The sequence below is a fragment of the Megalobrama amblycephala genome, linkage group LG5, assembly GCF_018812025.1.
Source record: "Megalobrama amblycephala isolate DHTTF-2021 linkage group LG5, ASM1881202v1, whole genome shotgun sequence".
NCBI classification, from domain to species: domain Eukaryota; kingdom Metazoa; phylum Chordata; class Actinopteri; order Cypriniformes; family Xenocyprididae; genus Megalobrama; species Megalobrama amblycephala.
Genome location: NC_063048.1, coordinates 12,241,916 through 12,267,382, shown reverse-complemented (window position 1 = coordinate 12,267,382; position 25,467 = coordinate 12,241,916). Strand labels below are relative to the sequence as shown.

The window sequence follows — 25,467 nt, the reverse complement described above, 5'->3', positions numbered from 1 at the left end:
AAGCTATTAGTTAGGGACTCAGACCTAAGTCATGGGCCCTACAGAAGGCAAAGTGGGTTAAACTCACAGAGGTCAAGCCCAGCCCTGAATAATCATTCTTAAAATTTCGTACAGTCTAGACACTTAAGAGGGCCAAGAGCATAGAAGAAGCTATGGCAAATGCCTGAAGCCAATGACCCAGATCTAATCGGAGTTGCCGGGAATTCTAGCCAGTTTGAGCTAAGGTTAAGCTCTGCTCAGAACAGGTCCTGCCTCAGAACAGGAGTGTGGGTTTCCAGAGGATCAAGCTCCAAGAGACCAGCTATGCAGAAGCCGAGCCTGCAGTGCAGGGATGTCCAGGTTGTAGAACCTGGCGAAGGTGGACAGTGAGGCCCAGCCGGCCGCCGCACAGATTTCTGCAATGGACACACCACTGGACCATGCCCAGGATGAAGCCATGCCATACAGGAGGCCATACAGGAGCATGAAAAGCTGCTATAACCACCACATAGACCTTGAGAGTGGAGGTGGTACAACCCTTATCCAACAATTCTTGGAGCAAGGACAATATCAAAGATATGTCGCAGGAAGATGGGTTTTCGCTGCAGACTGTGCACCATGCGGAGAAGACCAACCATTTAAGGGCATAGAAGTGTCTTGTAGAGGGGGCTCTAGCCTGTAAAATCATATTTAGGATGTTCTCGGGAAGGTCTGCAGGCTCCCATCGAGAGGCCGTAAGTGCAGAGCCAACAGCTTGGGCCGGGGGTGCCAGATCATCCTGTTCGCCTGAGAGAGGAGGTCCCATCTCAGGGGAATGGGCCATTGGGCTGCTATGAGCAATTGAGAAAGCTCTGAGAGCCAATGTCAGTTTCTCTACAGCGGATCCACTAGGAGAACCTTGTGATTGTGCTTTCTGTTTCACCTAATCACCTGGGGGATCAGGGGAGAACATAAAGGAGAAGGCTGGGCCAGTCATGGGCCAACACATCCCTGTTCTGTGAAAAGTAAATTGGGCAGTGAAAGGTGTCTTCTGAGGCGAAGATGTCAACCTCTGCCCTTTTGAAGATCTCCCAGATTCTCTGAACCGTTTGAGGATGGAGCATCCACTCTTCCGAGGCATGTCTGCTCCCTGGTTCAGTTTGCCCGGCACATGCGCTGCCCTCAGTGAACGCAGGTTGCAATGTGCCCTTTCCAAGAGGCTCTTCACCAGAGTGAAGAGATGTTTTGAGGAGACCCCTTCTTGGCGATTTATGTAGGACACCACTGTCATGCTGTCTGAGCGGACCAGGATTTGGTGCCTTCCAGGTCTGGCAGGAAAGTCTGAAAGGCTTGATGAACTGCCAGCATTTCCAGGCAGCTGATGTGCAGCCTGCTTTCCTCATTTGACCAAGCGCCAAAGGCTGATCTGCTTCACACAGAGCTCTCCAACCCATGTTGGGTACATCTGTCGATATGACCTTCCTCCTGCATGTCATCCCCAGAGCCACGCCCTGCTCAAACCAGCAACGGTTCTTCCAAGGGGCCAGGGCTGCAATGCAAGCTTGGTCCACCTTAATACGTAAGCATCTGTGCTGCCAAGCATTGGGACGGAACTTGTGGTTTCAGCCAGTACTGTAGGGGCTGCATGCAAAGGGCTGCATGACTGCATGCAGAGGCCATGAGGCCCAGCATTCTCTGAAACACTTGAGAGGTAGAGAGGCTCCAACTATGAAGGTAGCCACAAGCTGAATGCCTGCTTTTTTAGCCAAATGATCCCGCCCATTTCGGCTTCATCACCATAGGCTCGTGCAGCGCCGCTGCCTCGTCATTGGTTTGTTTTACTTTAACTGCAAGAACCAATGGCTATGCATTTTCTCTGCGTTATGAAAAAGGCTTCAGTAGTCTGAGAAAAAGGAGTTTTCCCCACTGCATCTAGCTACGCAGTACGAGTGAAGTATTGAATGGAACTAGAATTATTTAGGCTACAGCAGGGGTAGGTAATGTCAGTCCTGGAGAGCCGCTGTCCTGCAGAGTTTAGCTACAACCCTATCAAACACCAACCCTGATCAAACACACCTGTTTGTAAAACCATGTGTTCATAGTAAAACCCCTGTGAACTGGGGCACAGGGATTTTTGTATTTAAAAGAAAATATGTAGCTGCTAAAAACAGCACTTATGCAGTTAAAACCAATGTGTGTTCTAAATGTGTACATTTTTAAAATTTGTTTTAGGTTCCAATACTGGAGAAATAAGAGGTGAAAGAGTTAAGGCATGAACACACCAAGCCAAAGGTCGGCCGTCGGGCAGTTTTTCTTCATTGGCCGACTAAGTTTTCTCAGTGTGTTCCGCACCGTTCGGTTGAAGTTGGTCTCGTTGGCTTTTTTTCGGCCGATTCGAAATGTTAATCGGTGTTGGAGCTCGTTGGTCCGTCGGGCTATCTGATCATTCTGATTGGCTGTTCAGCTACTGCCGCCTGCTGGTTCGAAAGGCATTTCATCTCACGTAGGCGCAGAACTGACGTGCTACTTGGCCGTCGGCTGTCGAGCGTCGGTTTGGTGTGTCAGGGCAACTTTGGACACAGACACTGCCGACGTGAGCCAACCCTGCAGTCTGCTTTTGTCGCCACTAGTTCGGCGGCGGCGGCTTGGTGTGTTCTAGCCTTTACATGATCAAAGTAGTTGGCAACAGTTTATGAAAGAAAAGACAGCAAGATTATTATCCAAAGGAACTTTATGGTGATTGTGCTTAATAATAGTGCATTTTTGATTACCAGTGTTGTTTCATTCAGTCACATTCACACCTTTTGAACATTCCTGAATGTTTAAATCAAGCTACATCTATACTGTACTGAGGGCAACTGAGAATTCTGATTAACTGCCCTTACAGTTGTAGAATGCTTTATGGAAAGTTCTGAAATAATGTTTATTGATAATTCTTTCAAAGCTGTGCAGCAGTAGCTATAAACTAAAAATAATACAATTCATTATCTATTTCATTACTTCATTAACCTGATCATTCACATTGTGTATTTTCTTATACAGATCTACATTGAGCACACACTTCATGCAGTGTAGGTACTGTGAATACACCTGCGCCAGTATTGGCATTGGCACCCAGGCCGATTGTTGTGCCATACCATGAGAGTGACTCATCTACATAGGGTCCACTCAAATTCTGGCCATCCTAGTTCAGAGAAAATTTGCACACTATTCAACTAGCCTTGTTGGGAAAGAGAAGTGACATAAGAGAATGTGGCTATGGCATGTTTTTGAACCAATAATGATTTACAGACACTTGCAAGAGAGGGTTTGCATGTAGTCCAAAATCAGTTTGTGACTGTCTCTAGACAATCTTGGGGCACATGGCTTAGCAGGATTCCATGAAAGTTGGAGAAGTAGTGGGTTTTGTCTCGTACGATAAGTTACATGTTGTCTGTTGTACAAAAGTTTGTTTATAGACTTTAGTTTCATTGATTTTTTTTCTCTTTCACTCTTTTCAGGTTTGTGGACCTCAAAACAGCAAAATGGCTTTCATGGCCTCTTTTAACAAACATATAGAGAGGCCTTGCAGATGAGATGTAAACTATCCAGGACTATTTTGATAAGCAGGTATGATTCCTTTTTTTTTTTTTCCTACAGACATCAGACATCATATCACACAGATACACTACTACTAACGTATGATTTTTTTTGTTGTTGTACGGGCTTAAAAATGTTTACAGTGTAGGGCAGTGGTCGCCAACCCGTCGATCGCAATCGACTGGTCGATCTTTATCACTGTTCCAGTAGCTCGCAAAAATAACAGAAATATGCGTACAAAAATACATTACATTTCTCCAGTCTTTGTACTGTATTTTTGTATTTATTTTTAAGTTATTTTCTGGAGCTACTGGGACAGACAGATAAAGGTAAATAACCCACATTATGTCTGAGTCTGTAAAGAGGCCAGAAACGTTGAAGACAGACACAAAGAGGAGAAAATTCTGTAGCAGGCAGAGCAGCTCACTGTTCACGATGCTCGAAATATAGGAAGAAAATATAAATATTGAATTGGGGGTGAGGGATTATGAATTCATCTCTAAAAGGAGATCAGTCTTCAGGAAGATTTCGATGGCAATGGCATTTTATTTTCCTCTTACCTCCGAATAAAGTAACCTTAGCTCATTATTAACGCATTTCAGCTTTGTTTACAGCGGTAACCAAGGAAACGCTGTATCACTGCTGCTCCATAAGTGCCACCTGCTGTCAGAGAGTGAATTTGCGTCCCATTCAGCCTGCTGTTTTTGTTTTGTGCTTTTTTGTGTGTGTAGCATTTATAATTTCACAAAGATAAAGTCAGACCGTTCTGTTTTTGCTTTAAATCTTGAAATTAAATCTTATTCTTTGTTTGTTTGGATTGTGATTAAAAAGCAGTGGTTCCTCTAATTTGAAGTGGCTATGTATTTTTGTTTATTATAATAATATTAATAATAAATATCTGCAACCAGTATCAGAATCAGCCAATTTGCTTGTAAAAATAAATAAATAAATCAGAATCTACATTGACAACGAAAAAAAAATAATAAATACAGTCTGGGCTGTCTTTTTCTATCAAGTAGATCTTGTCTTTCAAAAAGGTCGAGGTCAGGGATCTTGGGCTTAAAAAGGTTGGTGACCACTGGTGTAGGGTATACAAGAAATATTTAACCAAAGGTTTTATGTCTCTATGTCTCCTTCTTGGATATTTGGCATTGTGCAACCAACCATCCAGTCAGAGCCACGAGAGTAAAAGCAGTAAAACTGCTGACACCAACTTCCTCTCAGGATGAGAGTCACATGGCAAGGTCAAAATACACTTGAGTAAAAATGAAGCGCTGACAGCTTCTACGCTAATGAGGTGAGACTGTTCTTTACTCGTTTCATTTAGCATTGTGGCTAACAAACACTGTATATCTTGAAAATATTATTTGAATTGGTTGTGTTTTTATTATTTAACCTAATTGTTTGCTTTCCAGCATGTAGATTTCTGAGCTAATGAAGGCTGTTTTCTTTCTCTACCCAGTTTACTAGGTTTCTCATTTATTTTTAGGTGCCACTGAGAGCTAAATTAAGAGTAAATAACCATGAAAGTCTTTACTCCTGTGCTAGTCTGTCAAAAAATGCCCTCAGGGAAAGGCAGAGACAAATCCAGCATTCAATGTTTGGAGTGTTTTGGTAAAAACCTCTATATTGGGACCAAAGAGGGAGTCGTCGAGCACCTCACTGTAAATAGCGTGAGCGGTGAAGAAAGCCTTTCAGTGCGGGAGGTGGGGAAGAGACAGATGGGCCGAAGCGGAGCAATCAGCCAGCTGACAGCGGTCCCTGTTCTGAACCACCTCTTAGTTCTCTGGGATGGTTCGGTCACTGTGCTCAACATGTTCTCCCTGGAACCTATTCCTGCCCTGAAGAAAATCCAGAATGTGTCACTCTTCTGTGTCTGTGAGTCAGCGGTTCAGACTGATTCCGTGGAGCTCATTGCAGCTTCGACCAAGAGGAAAATAGTGAGCATTTATAAGGTGTGTGTGGACAGATGGGAGTGTGTAAGGCAGGTGGCTCTGCCGCAGGAGCCTGTGGTTCTGGCTGCGCATGGGGCGTGTCTGTGTGTGGCCACTTGTGACAGATATTTTCTCCATGATTATCATAGCCAAACCACCCTAGATCTTTTCCCACATAACCTGGCAAAACAAAATATCATTGCCAACAAATATGGAAAAGGAGGATTCATTTTAAATGGGCCTGGAAGTTTGGGTAAGAATTTTCCCTAATCTCATATGAGTCAAACACAAAAGAGCTCAAAAAAATATAAACTCAAACATTTATCATTACATTTTTCTGAGACCAAATGATCTTAGCTCTTTTTTTTTTTTTAGCAATTATATATCTGTATTTAAATGTATTTGTTTTTATACCCTTTTATTTTCAATTATTTAATCTAAAGGCATTTTAGAATATATAACTCATACTACTTATTTGACACATAACTGAATAACTTCTGAATCATGTTTTAATGAATATACAAAAAATCAATTGACACACTTTGAGAGCTAATTATTGTGCAAATTAATTATTTGCTTTAAAAAGTAACAGTAGCCCATATGTTACACAGGCATGTTTGTGATGAAGAATGGTACTTCCCAGCATCCTCCTGTACAGTGGCCTGATGGAGTGGTGGACGCTGCAGTGCATTTCCCATATGTGCTTGTTCTACAAAATCAGACTGTTCATATCTACAGCATTCTGGACCAACAGCTGAAGCAAACTGTCCCTGTACAAAGTGCCAAATCTGTCATCTCAACAGAAGGTTCATTTTACAATCCAGCATCAATCTTTCACAAATCATTCAACAGTCAATTCAGAGGCGCCATAATCATTCTTGATTGCTCGTATATTGTATATTTAAAAAAAAAAATTAAGTTCTGCTACATTTTTAAATAAAATCTAAAATCAAATAGTCTAAATATACTGTTTCACACAAAAGTAAAATGGGCTGCTTCTATTGACTTTAAAATATTTAGATTTGAGTATGCAATTTGAGCTTGTTGCAGTTGTTGAGTGATGCCATAATTTGCAGCCATTAAGGGTACGTTTACACAAAAATTATGTATTAAAAACGGAAAGGTTTTTCCTTTGCGTTTTTCGTGTACAGACTTCAATGTTGTCAAAATGATTCCCGTTCACACAGATCCACGGAAACGACTAAAAACACTGTATTATGCTGCCAGGCCAGTAGTTGGCGATGTCACTTTGTAAAGAAACACTACACCCCTATTGACACGTAATATGCATGACGTCACCGTTTTCACAAATTCATGTTTTTGTAGTTTACACGGAGATGAAAACAATATCATTTTCAAAAACTTGCAAAAGGTTTCCTTTTTTAGTTGAAAATGGTGTCAACGACCCTTAAAGGGATAGTTCACCCAAAAATGAAAATTTGATGTTTATCTGCTTACCTCCAGGGCATCCAAGATGTAGGTGACTTTGTTTCTTCAGTAGAACACAAATGAAAATTTTTAACTGCAACTGTTGCCGTCTGTCAGTCGTATAATGCATGTCAATGGCAACAAAATCTATGAGAGTAAAAAAAAACATGCACAGACAAATCCAAATTAAACCCTGCGGCTCGTGACGACACATTGATGTCCTAAGACACGAAACGATCGGTTTGTGCGAGAAACAGAACAGTATTTATATCATTTTTTACCTCTAATACACCACTATGTCCAACTGCCTTGAGCGCGTGCACGGCATCCGGTGCGTGAGGTGTGTACGCGCTCTGGAGTAGTTTACGCAAGCACCGGAAGTGATGTCTCGCACTCATTGACGTATACGCCACGCCGGCATCAGAGCGTGTTTTCAGACCTCACACACCGGATGTTCAACGCATTTGGACATAGTGGTGTATTAGAGGTAAAAAATGATATAAATACTGTTCGGTTTCTCACACAAACCGATCGTTTCATGTCTTAGGACATCAGTGTGTCGTCACAAGCCGCAGGGTTTCATTTGGATTTGTCTGTGCATGTTTTTTTTTTACTCTTATAGATGGAGTTCCCATTGACATGCATTATACGACTGACAGACCACAACAGTTGGAGTTAAAAATCATCATTTGTGTTCTACTGAAGAAACAAAGTCACCTACATCTTGGATGCCCTGGGGGTAAGCAGATAAACATCAAATTTTCATTTTTGGGTGAACTATCCCTTTAATAATAATATATACTTTTGATTATATAGTCATTTAACTATTTCCTAACTCTTTTTAATTTACTTCTCTTTCACTTTATAGAAAGTGTTTTCGTTGTTGCTGACAAAGAGATTCATCGGCTGTCACCAGTTCCGCTGGAGGATCAGATTGAAGAGCTGGTTAAGAGACAGAGAGTTGATGAAGCCCTGACGCTGCTGGACAGGGTTCAAGATCTCTTGCCAAAGGATTCCTATAAGGTAAGGTACTAAACAAAGTGGATTTATGTCTTATCTTCCTTTAACACATTCGAAAGATGTAATATATTAAGCCAGTGTAAATCAAGGAAGTGTACAATACCCCCTATTCATTTCAATGGCATTAAATAATAATAATAATGATAATAATGAACTGATAGATAGATAGATAGATAGATAGATAGATAGATAGATAGATAGATAGATAGATAGATAGATAAACAAGCACACACATATGTAAGTGGTCCTATATGTACCTGCTCTCTGAGCAGGATTTGAACCAGTGTCCCTGGCATGGGAGGTGGGCACGCTAACAACAGCGCTAAAGACCGCAGCTTTTAGTGCAGGGGTGTCAAACTCAGTTCATGCAGGGCCACTGTCCTGCAGAGTTTAGCTCCAACCCTAATTAAACACAAATCAAGGTTCTCAGGATTATTAAAAACTTCCAGGCAGGTGTTTTGCAGCTGGTTGATGCTACACTCTTCAGGACAGTGGCACTCCAGGAGCGGAGTTTGACACGTGCTCTAGCGTCTCTTGAGGCCAGGGGAGTGAGATTCACCTGCACAGCTTTTTACCAGCTGGCCTCTGTTACACATACATACATATTGTCAGCGTACACTGCTACTTTTGAATGGTCATCAATAAAGAAACAACACAGATTAATGGTGTAGTTACAGCATCTACCAGCAGGAGGTTATAGACCATGCTCTGACATATTGGTGTCAATAATACCTGCTAACACATGGATTTTGTTTAATGAGTAGGTATATTCATATGAGAATGAAGCATAGAAACTGCACATAATACCTTTTAACGGAGTCACGGGGTCAGTGAAAATAAGTAGGTCTGTGTCTGAGCGTCTTAGACACACTGAGCAAGGTAATTCATATGAGCACTTGAACCGGATGCACAGATGTCATTCCATCAAGATGAAAATCATCTTACAATGGTATTAAGCAAAGATCAAAGATGCATTAGTTCAAGGACTGAATGTCTGAGCTCACATCAAATACGCTACAAGATTTTAGTATTAAATGTGCTCTAAGTTTACTATTTAACATTTATATTGGAGTAGAAGCTGATACATGGTTATGATAAAACAATAGCTCAGCTATGATACTCATTTATCTCAATCCTTCATGCCATCCATCACTTTACTTTTAGGATCTACATAAAAATGTCATCTGCACATCTGGAATGATTAAGTTCTACAGAGAGGATTTTGTGGAAGCAAAAGAGCTTTTTATGTAAGTAATGCTTTAACATTTAATGGTATTTGGGAAACCAATTTGACAGCTTTCGCTGACATGATTTCTAAGTTCAGATTATTGGACTACATTTACAAGAAAATACAATTTCAGTCATTCACATTTCACATATAATTCAATGTGTTGCTGTTTCTTTGTAATTATTTGTGAATCAATTTCTGAGTGATCACTGTAAGTGCTGTAAATCCTAAACCGATTTTTTTTTAGTGTAATCTTTTATCTTCCAGTAAAGGTGAACTAGACCCAAGGGAAATCATTAGCCTTTATCCAGCTATGCCTGTTGTGAGTGAAGACTTTACACCTCAGACAACAGCAGTCAGCAATGCCAAGGACCTGTGGACGTTAAGTCGAGACGACTGGCCGACATTTCAGCAATACCTAAGCTTTTTGGATGACTTCCTGAGAGAAGTCAGGCCAACAGGACAGGGCCAAATGTGTCCGCAGGACATTGACTCTGCACTTTTTAAGCTGTATTTGGAACAAGGAGAATATGGAAAACTGGGCCAGCTTGTGTCATCGCAGAATAACTGTAACCTCCAAATGTGTGTGCCTGACTTGGAGCAGCACAAAAGGTTTGTGCTCATCATTTGAAGCTACTTCAGCGTTTACAGGTTATTTTCTAGTGCACTCAAGAGCCAAACTAATTTTCTGCCATTTCAGGTTTTTCACACTTGGATTGCTCTATCAAAGCCAAGGCCAGCATGTCAATGCAATTCAGGTATCTTTGAATCATACTGAAAGATCCAAAGCAATGACTAAAGATGAATCGGGAAGGAAAGTAAGCTTCTTCTTTTTTTCAGACCTGGGTTAAAATTGTGGAGGATGAGAGCGAAGACCCCTCAGACATCAGTGTAGTCCAGCATATAGTTAATACTCTTTCAAATCTGAAGCACAAACCCATCGTCTTGAAATTTGCAGATTGGGTTCTTCAGAGAGACCAAGAGGCAAGTATTTTAACGATCATATACTATTTATCAACAGCAGAGGGCAGAGTTACACAGATTTCATTTAGTTCAGTTTACTCTTTTGCCCCTGGCATGGCAATATAAAAGAAATAACATTATGTTTCTAGAATTTGAACAAACAAACTGCAGAACAGCAATTTATCTGAAATGGATTTTTTTTTTTTTGTAACAATGTAAAAGTCTTTACTGTCAGTTTTGATCAGTTGAGTGCATCCTTGCTGAATAAAAGTACTGATTTCTTAAAAAAAAAAAAAATCTTACTGACCCCAAACAGTATTTTGAACAGTATTGCATTTGATTTATTGCATTGCCAGCAATTTGTTCGAAATGCTTCTAAATCGTGTTCTTTATTTTAATATAGGCTGGAATACTGATCTTTACAAAGATGCATGCAAGCAGCAACATAATATTTGCACCAGAAGAAGTCCTTACCATTCTCACCAACTACTCAGTTGCCATGATTCTTTACTTGGAATTTTTAGTCAATGAATTACACAGCAAGGTACTATTCTATTTGCAGCCTTATGAGGATTTGTAAGGTCATATTATTATTAATATCATATTATTATATTAATATCATATATTTATATTTTCAGTTTTCATTTTAATTTGTTTAATTTTTTGTAATTTTGCTGTGTGCTTTTGTTTTTTTAATAGTTTTTTTAATACAATATTTTTATTTTATTTCAGTTTTATTTTACTTAACAGAAATTAGTTTTAATTAAAGATATCAACACTGGTATAATTTTGATAACCAATGCTTCCTCCTCAGTCTAAAAAGAGATTTACTGAAACTAAGTTGCAAAAAACTTATTGTGAACTTCTGAAATTTAATGTGGCATGGCATCAACACATGACCGTCCACGTTTACACATCAGTACTGGGCGATCGGAAACTTCACCCGGCCATTCACAGTGACGTAATAAGGAGAAAGCAGGATAAATGCTATTATTTCTAAGTCTCAGGAACATATTACAGAAAGTTAAGTCTTAAATTAAAGACCTAACAAGTCTCAAACAGAAATCACCATGGTTACTAAACAGATAGGACTCTAAAATTTGTATGTTTCTGAAGTATGGTCCCAGAAGAACCAAAGATAAAGGCCTGTTCAAACCAAAGACGATAACTACGTTGATAAAAACATTGACAGAATTTATCCTGCTTTAAAGAGCTCGTGTATTTAAAGCGGCAGACGACAGAATCGCAGAATGTGCTTATAATAAACAGAATAATATCGTGCATTGGTGTGGACGCTAATATAGTTATCATTATATCTATCTTTATAGTTATCGTTCTTGGTGTGAATGGGCCTTAAGAGTAAAATTTTTCTGGATTATATAACAAAAACAGCAGCAAAATATGGACAATTTAAAAATTGTTAGTGAGCCATCTACAGTGTAAGGCCAAGGAGATGCGCTTCCCCTTTAAAAACACATTTAAATAGATTTCCATGTTACATGTCGCCTAGCAACCACCTACACATCCCAGCATAAACGCTCCCGATAAATTATTTGTTATTTGTTCACAAATCAATTTTAAAGGGATAGTTCACCCAAAAATGAAAATTTGATGTTTATCTGCTTACCCCCAGAGCATCCAAGATGTAGGTGTCTTTGTTTCTTCAGTAGAACACAAATGATGATTTTTAACTGCAACCGCTGCCGTCTGTCAGTCAAATAATGCTAGTGGATGGGAACTTCTACTATAAGAGTAAATAAAACTTTCTTAGACAAGTCCAAATTAAACCCTGCAGCTTGTGACGATACATTGATGTCCTAAGACAAGAAACGATCGGTTTGTGCGAGAAACCGAACAGTATTTATATAATTTTTTACCTCTATTACCTCTATTCGTTTGGTCTGATCACGCTCTGACAACAGCAGTGATGTCTCGCTCTCATTGAAGTATATGCGCGAGACAACACTGCTGTTGTCAGAGCGCGATCAGACCAAACGAATCGATTGATGAATGCAGTTGGACATAGTGGTGTATTAGAGGTAAAAAATTATATAAATACTGTTCGGTTTCTCGCACAAACCGATCGTTTCTTGTCTTAGGACATCAATGTGTCGTCACGAGCCGCAGGTTTAATTTGGATTTGTCTGTCGTGTTTTATTTACTCTTATAGTCCAAGTTCCCGCTGACTTGCATTATACCACTGACAGACGGCAGCGGTTGCAGTTAAAAATCATCATTTGTGTTCTACTGAAGAAACAAAGACACCTACATCTTGGATGCGCTGGGGGTAAGCAGATAAACATCAAATTTTCATTTTTGGGTGAACTATCCCTTTAACAGAAAAGCAAGCACACTGTGGGATTTGTCATGGCAGAAAGTGCACAAGAAGTGCTCCCTTTATAATCACTAAAAAGCTGTCGCTCATCTTAGTTCATCGCCAACTCACAAAGTTCCGTTATAATCAATGAAGCTGACTGCACACAATAAATCTCTTATTTACATAATTGCTTGTTATAATGAGAGGAATCAGCGAGCGTGCAGAACTCAGAATCCATTCACCGCTCAAAACACCAGAGTTTTTGTTCAGTGGCCTCTGATTAGCCATTGCGTTCAAGAAATCAACAGATATGTGTCTGATTGTCTATGCTGCACAACACTGCAAAATCACGTTGTAAATAGAAACCTTTGACGTTCTCCAAAGCGCAAACACAGATACGCACTGGATCGTTTGCCAAATATGTTTCGCCAATATGCTATTATTATGAAGAAAACTGATCCTAGACCAGCAGTTATGGACAGCTTTTCATTCTAAAAACAATCAGAAGCAGCAGCAGTCAGTGGTTTGAGTGAGAAAATTCCACTAGTCTTAAAGGGTTAGTTCACCCAAAAATGAAAATTCTGTCATTTATTACTCACACTCATGCCATTCCCACACCCGTAAAACCTTCGTAAATCTTCGGAACACAAATTAAGATATTTTCATGAAATCCGATGGCTCCGTGAGGCCTGCATAGGGAGCAATGACATTTCCTCTCTCAAGATCCATAAAGGTACTAAAAACATATTTAAATCGGTTCATGTGAGTACAGTGGTTCAATATTAATATTATAAAGCAACGAGAATATTTTTGGTGCGCCAAAAAAACAAAATAACGACTTATATAGTGATGGCCGATTTCAAAACACTGCTTCAGGAAGCATCGGAGCATAATGAATCAGCGTGTTGAATCAGCTGTTCGGCATGAGGGTGAGTAATATATGACAGAATTTTCATTTTTGGGTGAACTAACCCTTTAAGTCTATGGCCAGGGGAAGGCTAGGCCCTGTCCCAAATGGCACACTTGTGCACTTGTAGTCTTGTGGACTTAGGACGGCCGTGGCGTGCGCGTGTCCATTATGTCCACAAGACCCCGTAGGGTGTCCCATTTCAGAAGGATGCTTTGCAGTCGATATGTGCCCTTGATCTGCACTAAAGCAAGCTCCATAGCAGACTTCTTCCCAACAGTCAAAGCAGTGTTATGTCACGAAAGTGTGGACTTGTAGGAAGACCGCAAGTGTTTAGTGCTATTTGGAGCAGAGTTTAAGCCTTGCCCAGTCTTACACAAGCTAAATTACAATGCAAAAAACATTATTTAGTGGATCTCAGTGACAAAATGTATATAAAAATCAATGACTTGACCCCTTTAATGTCAGTTTTCCTTGACTGAAAATTCCATTTAAGAAGCACATTGTCTATTCACAGGAGGAAAAGCATCATACCACACTCATCAAATCATACATCAAATGGATACTGCAGTCAATCGAAGGTGACTACAGCAATGAAACAAGCAGGGAAGAGATGAGACATAAACTACAGAAGTTACTCTGGCAGTCTTCTTTCTACAATGCTGATACCATATACGGTGAGCACAGCATGCGGATAAAGACCTTTGATACACTGTCAGAAAAGCCGTCCCCGGAGCGGTACTCATTTAAAAGCTACAAAGGTGTATTTTTTGGAAGGGTACCGCCCCAGTGACAGCTTTTGTACCTTTTTTTCCGAGAGTGTAGATTAAATTGTTTTCAGTTTCTTGTGCACTGTCCATGAATGAAACAAACTGCTATACCCTTTATTGTCACAGACCAAATAACATCCTCGTTTCTTCATGTGGAGAAAGCAATTTTGCTTGGGAAATCTGGTAAACACAAAAAGGCCCTGCAGGTTTTGGTCTATGAAGAAAAAGACCAGCAGGCTGCCGAAAGCTACTGTTGGAGGACCTCTGCTGGACGAGACAGGAAGTTCACCCAGGGAATATTCCTCACCCTGCTTCAAATCTACCTCGAGTCCACTCATCATGTGATCGCAGCAGTGGATCTGCTGAACAAAAATGCAGCGTCTTTTGATTTAGTCAGTGTGTTGAGGGTGCTGCCGGGCTCCTGGTCTATGAAACTTGTGTTGCGGTTCCTTTCTGAATCACTGAGAGGAACGGTGCATGACAAAAGAATGAGAGGTCTGGAGATGAGCCTAGCCAAGGTGGAAACTCTAAGACACAAGCATGCCTGGGTGAGACACACTATAAATGGAGTCAATTAACATGTAAAAAGAGCATCCCAAATATTCAGTAAACCCAAACAGCAATCCTAATGTTATTCTTTATGCTCCCAGGTGGAAGCGACTCACGAAAAAATCAGAGTCGACAGAGGATGTGTTTGCTATTCCTGCCAGAAACGTCTTACAGGGCCTGAGTTCCTGCGCAGGCCGACAGGAGAGCTGACACACATATCCTGTCATGGTGGTGAAAGCAGTCAATGAATAACAGAGACACTATTATTCACACCTATTCCCATTTACACTACATTTATACTCCTAGCAGATGCTGTCTTACTAGGTTGCTTACAATAAAGACTGTAATTACTTGGACAGCAAGGCAATTACTAGGACAAATTGCTGAGAATATGACACATGCAAAGCTAGCCAGAAACACCAACTGGAATCCAAAACAACTGTACATAAATATAGGCCTACAATGTACTTCTACTACACAGTATAGCTGGGATGATACTGTTAAATTTAATAAATACCTGTAAAGGACAGATGACAGTGTGCACAAATCATTTGTATTATTATATAATATTATTACAATTTAAAATACCATTTTTTTTTTTTATTTGAAAGTTTTCTATTTCAATAGATTTTATAATGTAGTATATTTCTGTGATGGCAAAGCTGAATTTTTAGCATCATTCATCATCAGTCTTTAGTGTCACATGATCATTCAAATATGCTGATAAATAAACATTTCTTATTATTCTTAATAATGTGCTGCTTATATTTTTGAGGAGCCCATGATCAAAAAAAAAAAAAAAAAATCCTTTGTAACATTATAAATGTCTTTACTGTCACTTTTGATCAATTTAATGCATTTAATATCAAATTTCAAATAAAATCTTTTTTTGCATTAATGTTTTTTTGTTTGGTTTTTGAAATATGTTGTACTTTCTCTGCAAGTTACAGACATACAGTTCAAGTACAAGCCAAAGCCTTGGCATGCCAGTATAAATAATAATAAACTATTCTTTTCAGCCATGTTCATTCATGCTTCATATAGATTCATTGAGGCTGTATGTCTTATGACTTGGCTGAAATGACCTTTGCATACTATAGTCCTCGAGAAGGGTGCCAGAGAACAAACTATATAATAAACAAGTCGACATCTCTTTTACACCCACTGGACTGGGTTGGCTCAGTGTTGTCTGCTTCTAGCCCAAGCATGGTGTGGAACTGGCAGCCTGACAAACCCAGGCTCCACACCACTTCAGGACATGGTGCTCTCCAGACAAGCCACCTTATGTGGACAAATTCTCAGACCAGACTGTTTAGTTTGTGGACATGAAAAAATAAATCACAAAACACCTCAAATATGTTATCCACGTGAATCATAAAATATACCGAACAGACTGTGATATGTCAAAGTGAATTACTGTTGCATTAAGTCTTCTGCTTCCATTCCTGTTTTGAATAAATGTCTTGCCACTCTATTCCTATTGCACTAGATGGCTTTCAGTGGTGTTTGAACTAAGCTTAAAGATAGATTGATGTGGCAATCTATTTGTATATAAATATATATCTAGTGTCTATAGAGTATTCGTAGCTTTATTCATAGGTCAAATTAGCCGAACAGATGCATTTTGAGAGCATGTGTGTATTTTTACATTATGCAACTTACTAGGCAAATCTCACAAAACCATGTCTAGGTCACACACACACACACACAGTACAGTCCAAAAGTTTGGAACCACTAAGATTTTTAATGTTTTTAAAAGAAGTTTCGTCTGCTCACCAAGGCTACATTTATTTAATTAAAAATACAGTAAAAAACAGTAATATTGTGAAATATTATTACAATTTAAAATAACTGTGTACTATTTAAATATATTTGACAAAGTAATTTATTCCTGTGATGCAAAGCTGAATTTTCAGCATCGTTACTCCAGTCTTCAGTGTCACATGATCCTTCAGAAATCATTCTAATATGCTGATTTGCTGCTCAAGAAACATTTATGATTATTTTCAATGTTGAAAACAGTTGTGTACTTTTTTTTTCAGGATTCCTTGATGAATAGAAAGTTCAAAAGAACAGCATTTATCTGAAATACAAAGCTTCTGTAGCATTATACACTACCGTTCAAAAGTTTGGGGTCAGTAAGAATTTTTATTTTTATTTTTTTGAAAAGAAATTAAAGAAATGAATACTTTTATTCAGCAAGGATGCATTAAATCAATCAAAAGTGGCAGTAAAGACATTTATAATGTTACAAAAGATTAGATTTCAGATAAACACTGTTCTTTTGAACTTTCTATTCATCAAATAATCCTGAAAAAAAAATATTGTACACAAATATTTTGTACAATTGTACACATTAAATGTTTCTTGAGCAGCAGATCAGCATATTAGAATGATTTCTGAAGGATCATGTGACACTGAAGACTGGAGTAACGATGCTGAAAATTCAGCTTTGCCATCACAGGAATAAATTACTTTGTAAAATATTTTAATTAAATAAATGTAGCCTTGGTGAGCAGACGAAACTTCTTTTAAAAACATTAAAAATCTTAGTGGTTCCAAACTTTTGGACTGTACTGTATATATATATATATATATATATATATATATATATATATATATATACCACATTTGCCTGACGCACACATTTGTTTTGACATTTCAGTATAGTGATTCTAATGGTGTTCAATTGTTTTTTTTTTTTATTTAATCAGCATAAAAAGCAATAGAACAAATATCTCTGATATATAAATATTTTACATTTTTTATTTATAAAAAAAAGGATTTTCACATTGGTGAATGAGTAATGATAATGATAATGATAATTGTTGGGAAATGTGCTAAACTGTCACAATGCAAAAAATCTTAATGGTCCCAAAATAAATAGGCATCCGTTTCTTTAAGTAAAATATATAAAAATGTTAAAAACTGAGGTAAAACCTACACCAGACCGGATGTGATTCATTTACTATGTATGAAGTATGATGCAAACAGTGCGCACATGGTTTAGTGTGCAATTGTGCATTAGGGCAAACAAAGTGATTAAAGGGATAGTTCACCCAAAAATGAAAATTTGATATTTATCTGCTTACCCTCAGGGCATCCAAGATGTAGGTGACTTTGTTTCTTCAGTAGAACACTAATGATGATTTTTAACTCCAACCGTTGCAGTCTGTCTGTCATATAATGCATGTCAATGGTAACAAAATCTATGAGAGTAAAAAAAACATGCACAGACAAATCCAAATTAAACCTTGCAGCTCGGTTTGTGAGAGAAACAGAACAGTATTTATATAATTTTTTACCTCTAATACACCACTATGTCCAACTGCATTGAGCGCGCGCACGGCATCCGCTGCGTGAGGTGTGTACGCGCTCTGGCATAGTTTAAACATGGAGCCTGTAGTACAACAGTTTTTATACAAATAGAAGTAAACCACTAAAAAACATGGTTTTATTACATCAAAACTTCATTTCATGTTGTTACTTTTCGTAAGGGCAGCTTTACAAATAAAAAGGACACATACAAAGATCTTGTTCACATACCTCAGTTGGATGTGGAAAAACATAGGCACAGCTGATGGTTTAAGTCGTACGTGATCCTCTCCTGTATCAGGGTGAAAATGATCGCTGCAGACCCTCAACAACTTTAGTACGTTAATGGATGTGTTGATATCCAGCCGAAGAGTAATCAGTCATAACTTCAGACGAGGAGGCTCAGAAGTTGGGAATACGTGGAAAGTCACCACTCCCGAATGAGTTCGTGCGAGAGAACGTAATATTTTAGTTTTAAGTCGGTTTGAACAATCCGGATAAGCGCAAGTAAAAACCACTTTGATTAGCCGTCGTACCTACAATGTTTGTGCACTGTGTAAACAATGAGTGACGAATACACACGAGAGATCACTTCCGGCGCTTGCGTAAACTACGCCAGAGCACGTACACACCGTCACGTAGCGGATGCCGTACGCGCGCTCAAGGCAGTTGGACATAGTGGTGTATTAGAGGTAAAAATGATATAAATACTGTTCGGTTTCTCGCACAAACCGATCGTTTCGTGTCTTATGACATCAATGTGTCGTCACGAGCCGCAGGGTTTAATTTGGATTTGTCTGTGCATGTTTTTTTTTACTCTTATAGATTGTGTTACCATTGACATGCATTATACGACTGACAGACCGCAACGGTTGGAGTTAAAAATCATCATTTGTGTTTTACTGAAGAAACAAAGTCACCTACATCTTGGATGCGCTGGGGGTAAGCAGATAAACATCAAATTTTCATTTTTGGGTGAACTATCCCTTTAAAGTATGTGCATATGTGTGCATGTTCAACAAAGAATTTATAATATTCAATATGCACTGTATTTATGTGTTGACCACACTGAATGTGACTCATTCTGCCCCCAGTTAAAGCTGTCCATTTGTGTACAGGGCTGGGACTGGTCATTTGGGTGGACTCTGAGTTTACTTTAGGATCCCTCCCTTCTTTGATAGCTGCCTCTTGGGGCCTTCAGTGTTTTGACATTTCAGGGCAAGTGTTGGGTGTTACTGTAATTAAATTACTTATCCACTGAAAAAGTAAAGTAAGGGATTACTGTTCCCTTACTAGGGGACATTACTAGGTATTTTAATTACAGTTACTTATAATGTATTTGCGTTACATACTGTAAATTAGTTAAATCAATATAGAATTTAAAATCTAAATTTGTAAAAGGTAAAATCTAAAAGGTAAAAGTCAACGCTGCCTCTTTAAAATCGTTAGCTGTGGTGCAGTTGCGCGAGATTGCAACTTCAAACCAATTGGCTGTGTAGTCTAAAATGTTTTAAAAAGCTATAAAATGTTAAATTATTCCATGTTTGACTCACATTTAAATAATTAAGAGAGTTTCCTTTCTATTGTCAAGGTTTATAGGGATTTTAAGATGTAATTAAATTACTTTTTAGACAGAGTAATTAGAAAAGTATTTTAAATACAACATTGATGATGTAATTAGAAATTAATTACTTTTTTGAAGTAACTTACTCAAACACTGTTCAGGGCTAAAGAGACTATAAACCCACAAGCTTGCAGTTTTGCAGCAGTTTTAGTAGGTTTGATTTAAAAGCTTTCAGGTGTTATTTATGCTCACCAATACTCAAATAATAAAGCAATCTGGTGCAGATACTTGCTTATATGGCCGGTCAGCATGTCCCCTGGAGAGGAGCCCAGGATCTTTAAAGGCTTTTGCACAGATGGTCATTTTACACATGAGGAAACAGGATGGATGCAAAAATCAACAGTTACAGAACAAATTGTGGTAGAGAACCAGGCACTGGTCCCTCTTTATAAATATCTACACCACAGACAGAGGAAAAGAGGAAAAAACAAAAACATTTTCCTTTCATGCTTCTAAATATAAAAGCAGACATTTAAAATGCTGGTGTTTACTTCAAAACATTTTTATTTTAATAGACATTTCGAAATGCATTGGAAACGTACCCTGCATTTTTAAAATGGAATCAGTTTTATAACTTGTGTTTGTTTATGGCTGAACTTAATGAGAATATAAATTAAGTCGTGCCATTGTATGATTCACATATAAACATTGATCAGTAAACATAAACAGAAGCTCAACCGAACTTGAGCAAACCTCTTCCGAAAGTTCAAATGTGCTGCATAATGCGAGAATGAACCTTATTGGTTCTCACGTTATGCTTGAGCTTCAGTTTACCATATCTGATGTGTGCATTGATGAATGTTTATATGTGAATATAAGCCTAAATTCAATCTGTTCATTATATAAAGCAATCGTGTCTCTTCAGAAACTTTGAACTAAACAACTCAATTCATAAGGATTAGTTTTACGATCTCTTTATGAACTTTTTGAAGTGTCAAAGTGTCAGTTGCGTAGCTGTCTATTGAGGGACAGAAAGTTCTTAAATTTCATAAAAAGATTTTCATTTGTGTTCTGAAGATGAACAGGTTTGGAACGACATGAGGGTCAGTAATTAATGACAGAATTTTAATTTTTGGGTGAACTAACCCTTTAAGATACACAATGAAATGTGTTGTGACAGACTTAGTAAAACTAACCCACACAATAAAAATGAAAAAAATAATAATAATAATAATAAAAATAATATAATATACGGTCATTATATAATGTCATTCCAAAAAAATTATGTTTATCGTCAATGATATCAATGCTCTATTTTTTATTCTAGGCATGAACACAAGCCAAATCCAAGTTTTGGCAAGGTAAAAATGATCCATTTATAGCTCCTCAACATCATGAACTCTGGTTTTTGCATTCCTCTGGAACACTGTAAACCCAAATAAGTTGGCAAAACTCAAAAAATTTGAGGTAATCAGTTACATCTTTTTTAAGTTAAGAAATTCAAAGTTTAAGTAAGCAGATTTAATTGCTCTTAACTTGAAATTATTGAGTAAGTTAATTTATATATTAAACTTAAAATTATGAAATTTCAACATATGTTTAGTAGTGGAAATTTAGCTAGCTATAACTAGCTAATTCAGCAAATGCTAATTGGTAACACAATGCTTTGATAACATTAGCATAGCATAGCAATTGCTGAAAGAGTACGGCAATTTATGTACCTATTCTCAAACTAAGCCCATGCTCCACTTGTCACCATGATGGTAAAAAAAAAAAAAAAAAAAAACATCCACATAACAAAAACTTTTCTAATTTGAGTTTGTCTAAATTAAAAGAAACAAGTTCATAAAACCCAAAACAATGAAACAATTCAGATTACTTTAAATGTGTCAGTTTTGTGAACTCAAAAGAAAAATTAAATTCTAAATACTCATAAAATTTAATTTGATTGAACTAATTTGTTCAATTTGAGTTTGCCCTACTCAAACCAATTTATTATTTTGAGCGTTAAGGTTTACAGTGAAATTTACCAACATGAAGGGTTTGAAATGCATGAGGGTGAGTTAATAATGACGGGTGAACTATCTCTTTAAGACAAACACAGAGATGCTCAGTCAGCTGTTAGTAGCAGCGATGCCAACAAGCAATAATCCTGAGACATCTTTTGGGCATCTTAACAAAAACACATCACACTGTGAGCGCATACTGGTAGCATCAGGTAGCTGCTTAAATACAACCATGGGAACAAGTACTGTATATAAGAGGAAGTGCATCTTGGACACTTTTAGCAAATACGCCACAAATGATTGCAACATATTCTTTATGACGCATTTTTATGGCCTCAGTGGTTGCTGAAACACAAGGGGAATCTTAATTTGCAACCTTTGGATAGCAATAATGGTAAGGTACCAAAGAAACATAAAGATAGAACCATCTCTAATTTGCAGTTTCCTTGAAGAAGCTAATGCTATAGTGAGTACATGCGAGAATAAATAGCCCAAAGGATGATCAAAACATATCTATTTTTCAACCTCTATAAGCAACGCTGTCATTTCCCTAGCTTTCTTTACCTTCGGTTTTGGAGCCAGGCCACCAGGGGATAGTCACAGCATAGACCACTGGAGACACCGGGGGAGAGGCGAAGACCACAGGCTCCTACCATGCATCCTGGCTCCCAGACATGGCCTGTAGTGTGGCGTGTAGAATAATCCCACAGCAGGGCATATGGGATTTGCTCATTCCCGGCACACATCCCTTCTCTGCTTTGTCTAGCCGTCGTGCCCTCACACAATGGACTGAATGCTCATTGTTAGCATGTTTGACGGCCATGCAATCAGTCTAATTAACATGTAACAATGGCAATGTCAAACTTTAGCTGCCTGCCAATTTGTCATCAGAGTGCTATTTAAAGGCTAAAACGAATTTTGTTTAGTATGCAGAAGAGCTATGCAAGCTGGCAAGGTGAATTGGCTTGAAACTTGCAGTAAATGGGGCCTTTTGCATGCAGATGTTTTGAGAAGTAAATATAGATTCATGAACACGCCATACTTTTATACTCAACTGGAAACCTGTTTATCTTCTACTTACGGGTTATTAACATAATGAGCGGAACTATGAGGACTAATGACTCCATGAGATTGGTTGCTGTCCATAAAAAACTCTTGGCTCAAATGTGTTAATTAAGGGAAAATGAAGATATTGAGTTTAAATATTATATAATAGGCCAGTAAATTTACAGATCTTGGAATCGTAAAACAATATTGCCATGCTGGCACTGAACTGAGTGTATGCTCAAGGGTGGTTCCTTTGACTGGCTTTTGAACTTGAGGACCTGAGTGTAATATACATTTAAAATAGTTTTCCTAACCCTATCCCAGCTTCTGGAAAGGAAAGCAATTGCTTTTGCTGACTCATGAAAGTTCACATTGTGGCATTGTTATCCTTGTTTTTGGCCCTCTGATGCTCCACTACAGTTAAAGGTCATTTTTAACCATTCAGGGTGGTTAAACCCACCATCATTTTCCCATACCTATAATTTCATATGTTTTTCTACTGTATGTCATTGTATTTTTTTTTCTTTTCTTTAATGTAAGACACATTCAGGATGGCTGATGAAAGAAGCACAAAGTACTTGTGTATATCTAGAATGATCAATAGAGTAGGATCTAAGGAATAATTCTGGTAACACTTTACAATAGTTAATGCATTAGCTAACATGAACTAACAATAAGCAATACATTTAAAAGCATTATTAGCATGATTAATTTTAGTAAGAAAACAATTGTTCATTCACTCTAAAAAATGCTGGGTTGTTTCAACCCATGTTGGGGTCAAATATGCACTAAACCAACCATTTAAAAATTTAGTTTAAAACTTTAAACCAAGGGTTGGGTTTGTCCATATTTGACCCCAAAATGGGTTGAAATGACTCAGCATTTACTAATGTTAACAAATTAAATGGGAGCCTTATTAAGTACAAATTGTTAAAAAAAATAAAAAGTTATTTTTTATAAGTCTAAATGTACCAGTAAACAAATGCTTATAGTGTTAGTTCACCCAAAAATGTGTTCTGAAGATGAACGAAGGTCTTACGCATTTGGAACGACATGAGGGTGAGTAATTAATTACAGAAATTAAATTTTTGGGTGAACTAACCCTTTATTCTTAAGAGCAAAATCTGGTGCAAAACAAATTTATGATAGTTCAGACAATATATTACTATTATGATTATGATAATCAATGTTTTTTTAAATAAATGCTGTACTCTTCATGAGGAAAAAAGATATAAACAATGAAGAAAATCAATCTTTTAACATGTTCTGACCAACAAAATTTACTCTTAAACTCTGCGGATTCATCCGAAATATAACACTGTTGATTAAAGGCTGAGCATTCCTTGACATACACTTAAGAACCTACAAACAGCATCAGCCATGCAGTAATTAGAAATTCAGCAACATCACTTTCCACAAATGAACACACCCAGACAAAACGCAGCATAGTGGGAGAGGAACTACGCACAAGCAATTCCCAGCGGCACATGCTGAGAAATTATGAGACCCCAACCACACAGTAATATTCAAGCATGTCATCAATTTTCATAAAGTTCCCATGAAGACACATCTGTTGAACCCTGGCACAATCAACAGTTTTACACCCAAGCTTTAAATCGAAACTTACCCATTTTATGGGTAACACTTTACAATACGGTTCATTAGTTAACATTAGTTAACATGAATTACTAATGAACTGCACTTCTACAGCATTTATTAATCTCTGTTAATGTTAATTTTAACATTTACCAATAATGCACAGTGGGCGAGTGTGTTTTAATTGAACTGCGCTACTGTAAAGAGTTTGTTGGCTGAGAAGAGATGTGACCTTATAAAAAGCAAGGTACATCTCTATATAAATGTCAGAGGCACTATCATGATTTATTAGCATAAAAACGGTGCACTTCTATATCCAAGCATAGGAGTGCTGGATTATGTCTTTTTATTTGCAAGTATGCAAAGTTTCAACCTAAGTAACCTGTCACAGTTTAGGAATATCAAAAATAGCTATTGTATATTCACAATGACGAGCACATGGTGTGAAGTTAACCGTCAGCCGCTTATATCTCACGTTCAGATAGATAGAGATTGAGTAGGCGCTGCTTTAAAAAGCACATGGCTCATAATGTTGGGCTCTGGCGCATTTCTGTCCTTTAATTTGGAAAGGGCGTTTCAGAAATGTCACGGAACTTAGAAAGATAATGGAGGGTAAATGTATAGATTACAGTGGATTTCCAAGGTCCAACGATATAATTTGGCTAATTTCAATGGAACAAACCCACAGGCGGAAACCTGTATACGTAGTTTAACACTGATAAAAATCTTCAGTTGACTTTAAATGTTCAACTTTGCTCAAAAAAACAAAAGGCACTTAACTCTGGTCCTTTTTCTTCTTCTGCCAAATAAGAAGATCATTTCTGAATTCCTCCAAAAGCATCATATTTATATAACATACAACATTAGGTAGTTTATGCAAGACTGCCATGTTTAGAAACCAAGCAAAGGAGTTTATTTCCAAGCAAAATTGCCTCTTAAGTGGTGATGAAGGATAAAGAAAACCTGATGAAAATGTTTGGATCTTGGCCACCTGCTCTGGTTTGTGGATGAATGAGCGGATATTTTAATGGAGTAACATATCTTTAAGGAAAAGCAAATCAAACCGAGTAAGAAAATCTTCTGAAGGTAATTTGTCTGCAATTGTCAGTTCTAAGTTGGAACATCTGTAGAAGAGGAAATTTGAAGTTTTATTTCTACCACTAATAGCTGAATTTTGACCAAACACAACTTACCAAAGGCTCTAAACCCACGTTTCTGGCAAGTTTAGCCCTGTGGTTTCAGCTGTTCTATTTGTACACCATAAAACCACAAACTGCCCTCTCTGA

General features: G+C 37.9%; 1 protein-coding gene across 2 annotated transcripts; it reads left to right on the top strand.

Annotated features, from left to right (window-relative positions):
- Window positions 1–3,186: 3,186 nt before the first annotated feature.
- Window positions 3,187–15,513, top strand: si:ch211-266g18.9 (transforming growth factor-beta receptor-associated protein 1). Of its 2 annotated transcripts, XM_048190714.1 has the most exons (14): window positions 3,187–3,356; window positions 3,459–3,567; window positions 4,709–4,834; window positions 5,000–5,724; window positions 6,083–6,277; window positions 7,768–7,922; window positions 9,084–9,166; window positions 9,415–9,759; window positions 9,848–9,905; window positions 9,988–10,131; window positions 10,514–10,654; window positions 13,852–14,011; window positions 14,231–14,652; window positions 14,755–15,513. In XM_048190714.1, exons 4-14 carry the CDS (start codon window positions 5,061–5,063, stop codon window positions 14,899–14,901), a joined length of 2,514 nt encoding a protein of 837 aa, XP_048046671.1. In that variant the 5' UTR covers window positions 3,187–3,356; window positions 3,459–3,567; window positions 4,709–4,834; window positions 5,000–5,060; the 3' UTR covers window positions 14,902–15,513. The 2 variants fall into 2 exon arrangements, with proteins under 2 accessions (XP_048046671.1, XP_048046669.1); XM_048190712.1 differs by having other exon boundaries at window positions 3,187–3,567.
- The last annotated feature ends 9,954 nt before the right edge of the window (window positions 15,514–25,467 follow it).

Excerpts from the sequence above, each read along its gene's own strand:
- si:ch211-266g18.9 (XM_048190714.1), top strand. The coding sequence starts at position 5,061 with ATGAAAGTCTTTACTCCTGTGCTAGTCTGTCAAAAAATGCCCTCAGGG. Across the intron at positions 5,725-6,082 it reads AAATGGGCCTGGAAGTTTGG|GCATGTTTGTGATGAAGAAT; the intron begins GTAAGAATTTTC and ends TATGTTACACAG. Across the intron at positions 9,760-9,847 it reads GACTTGGAGCAGCACAAAAG|GTTTTTCACACTTGGATTGC; the intron begins GTTTGTGCTCAT and ends CTGCCATTTCAG.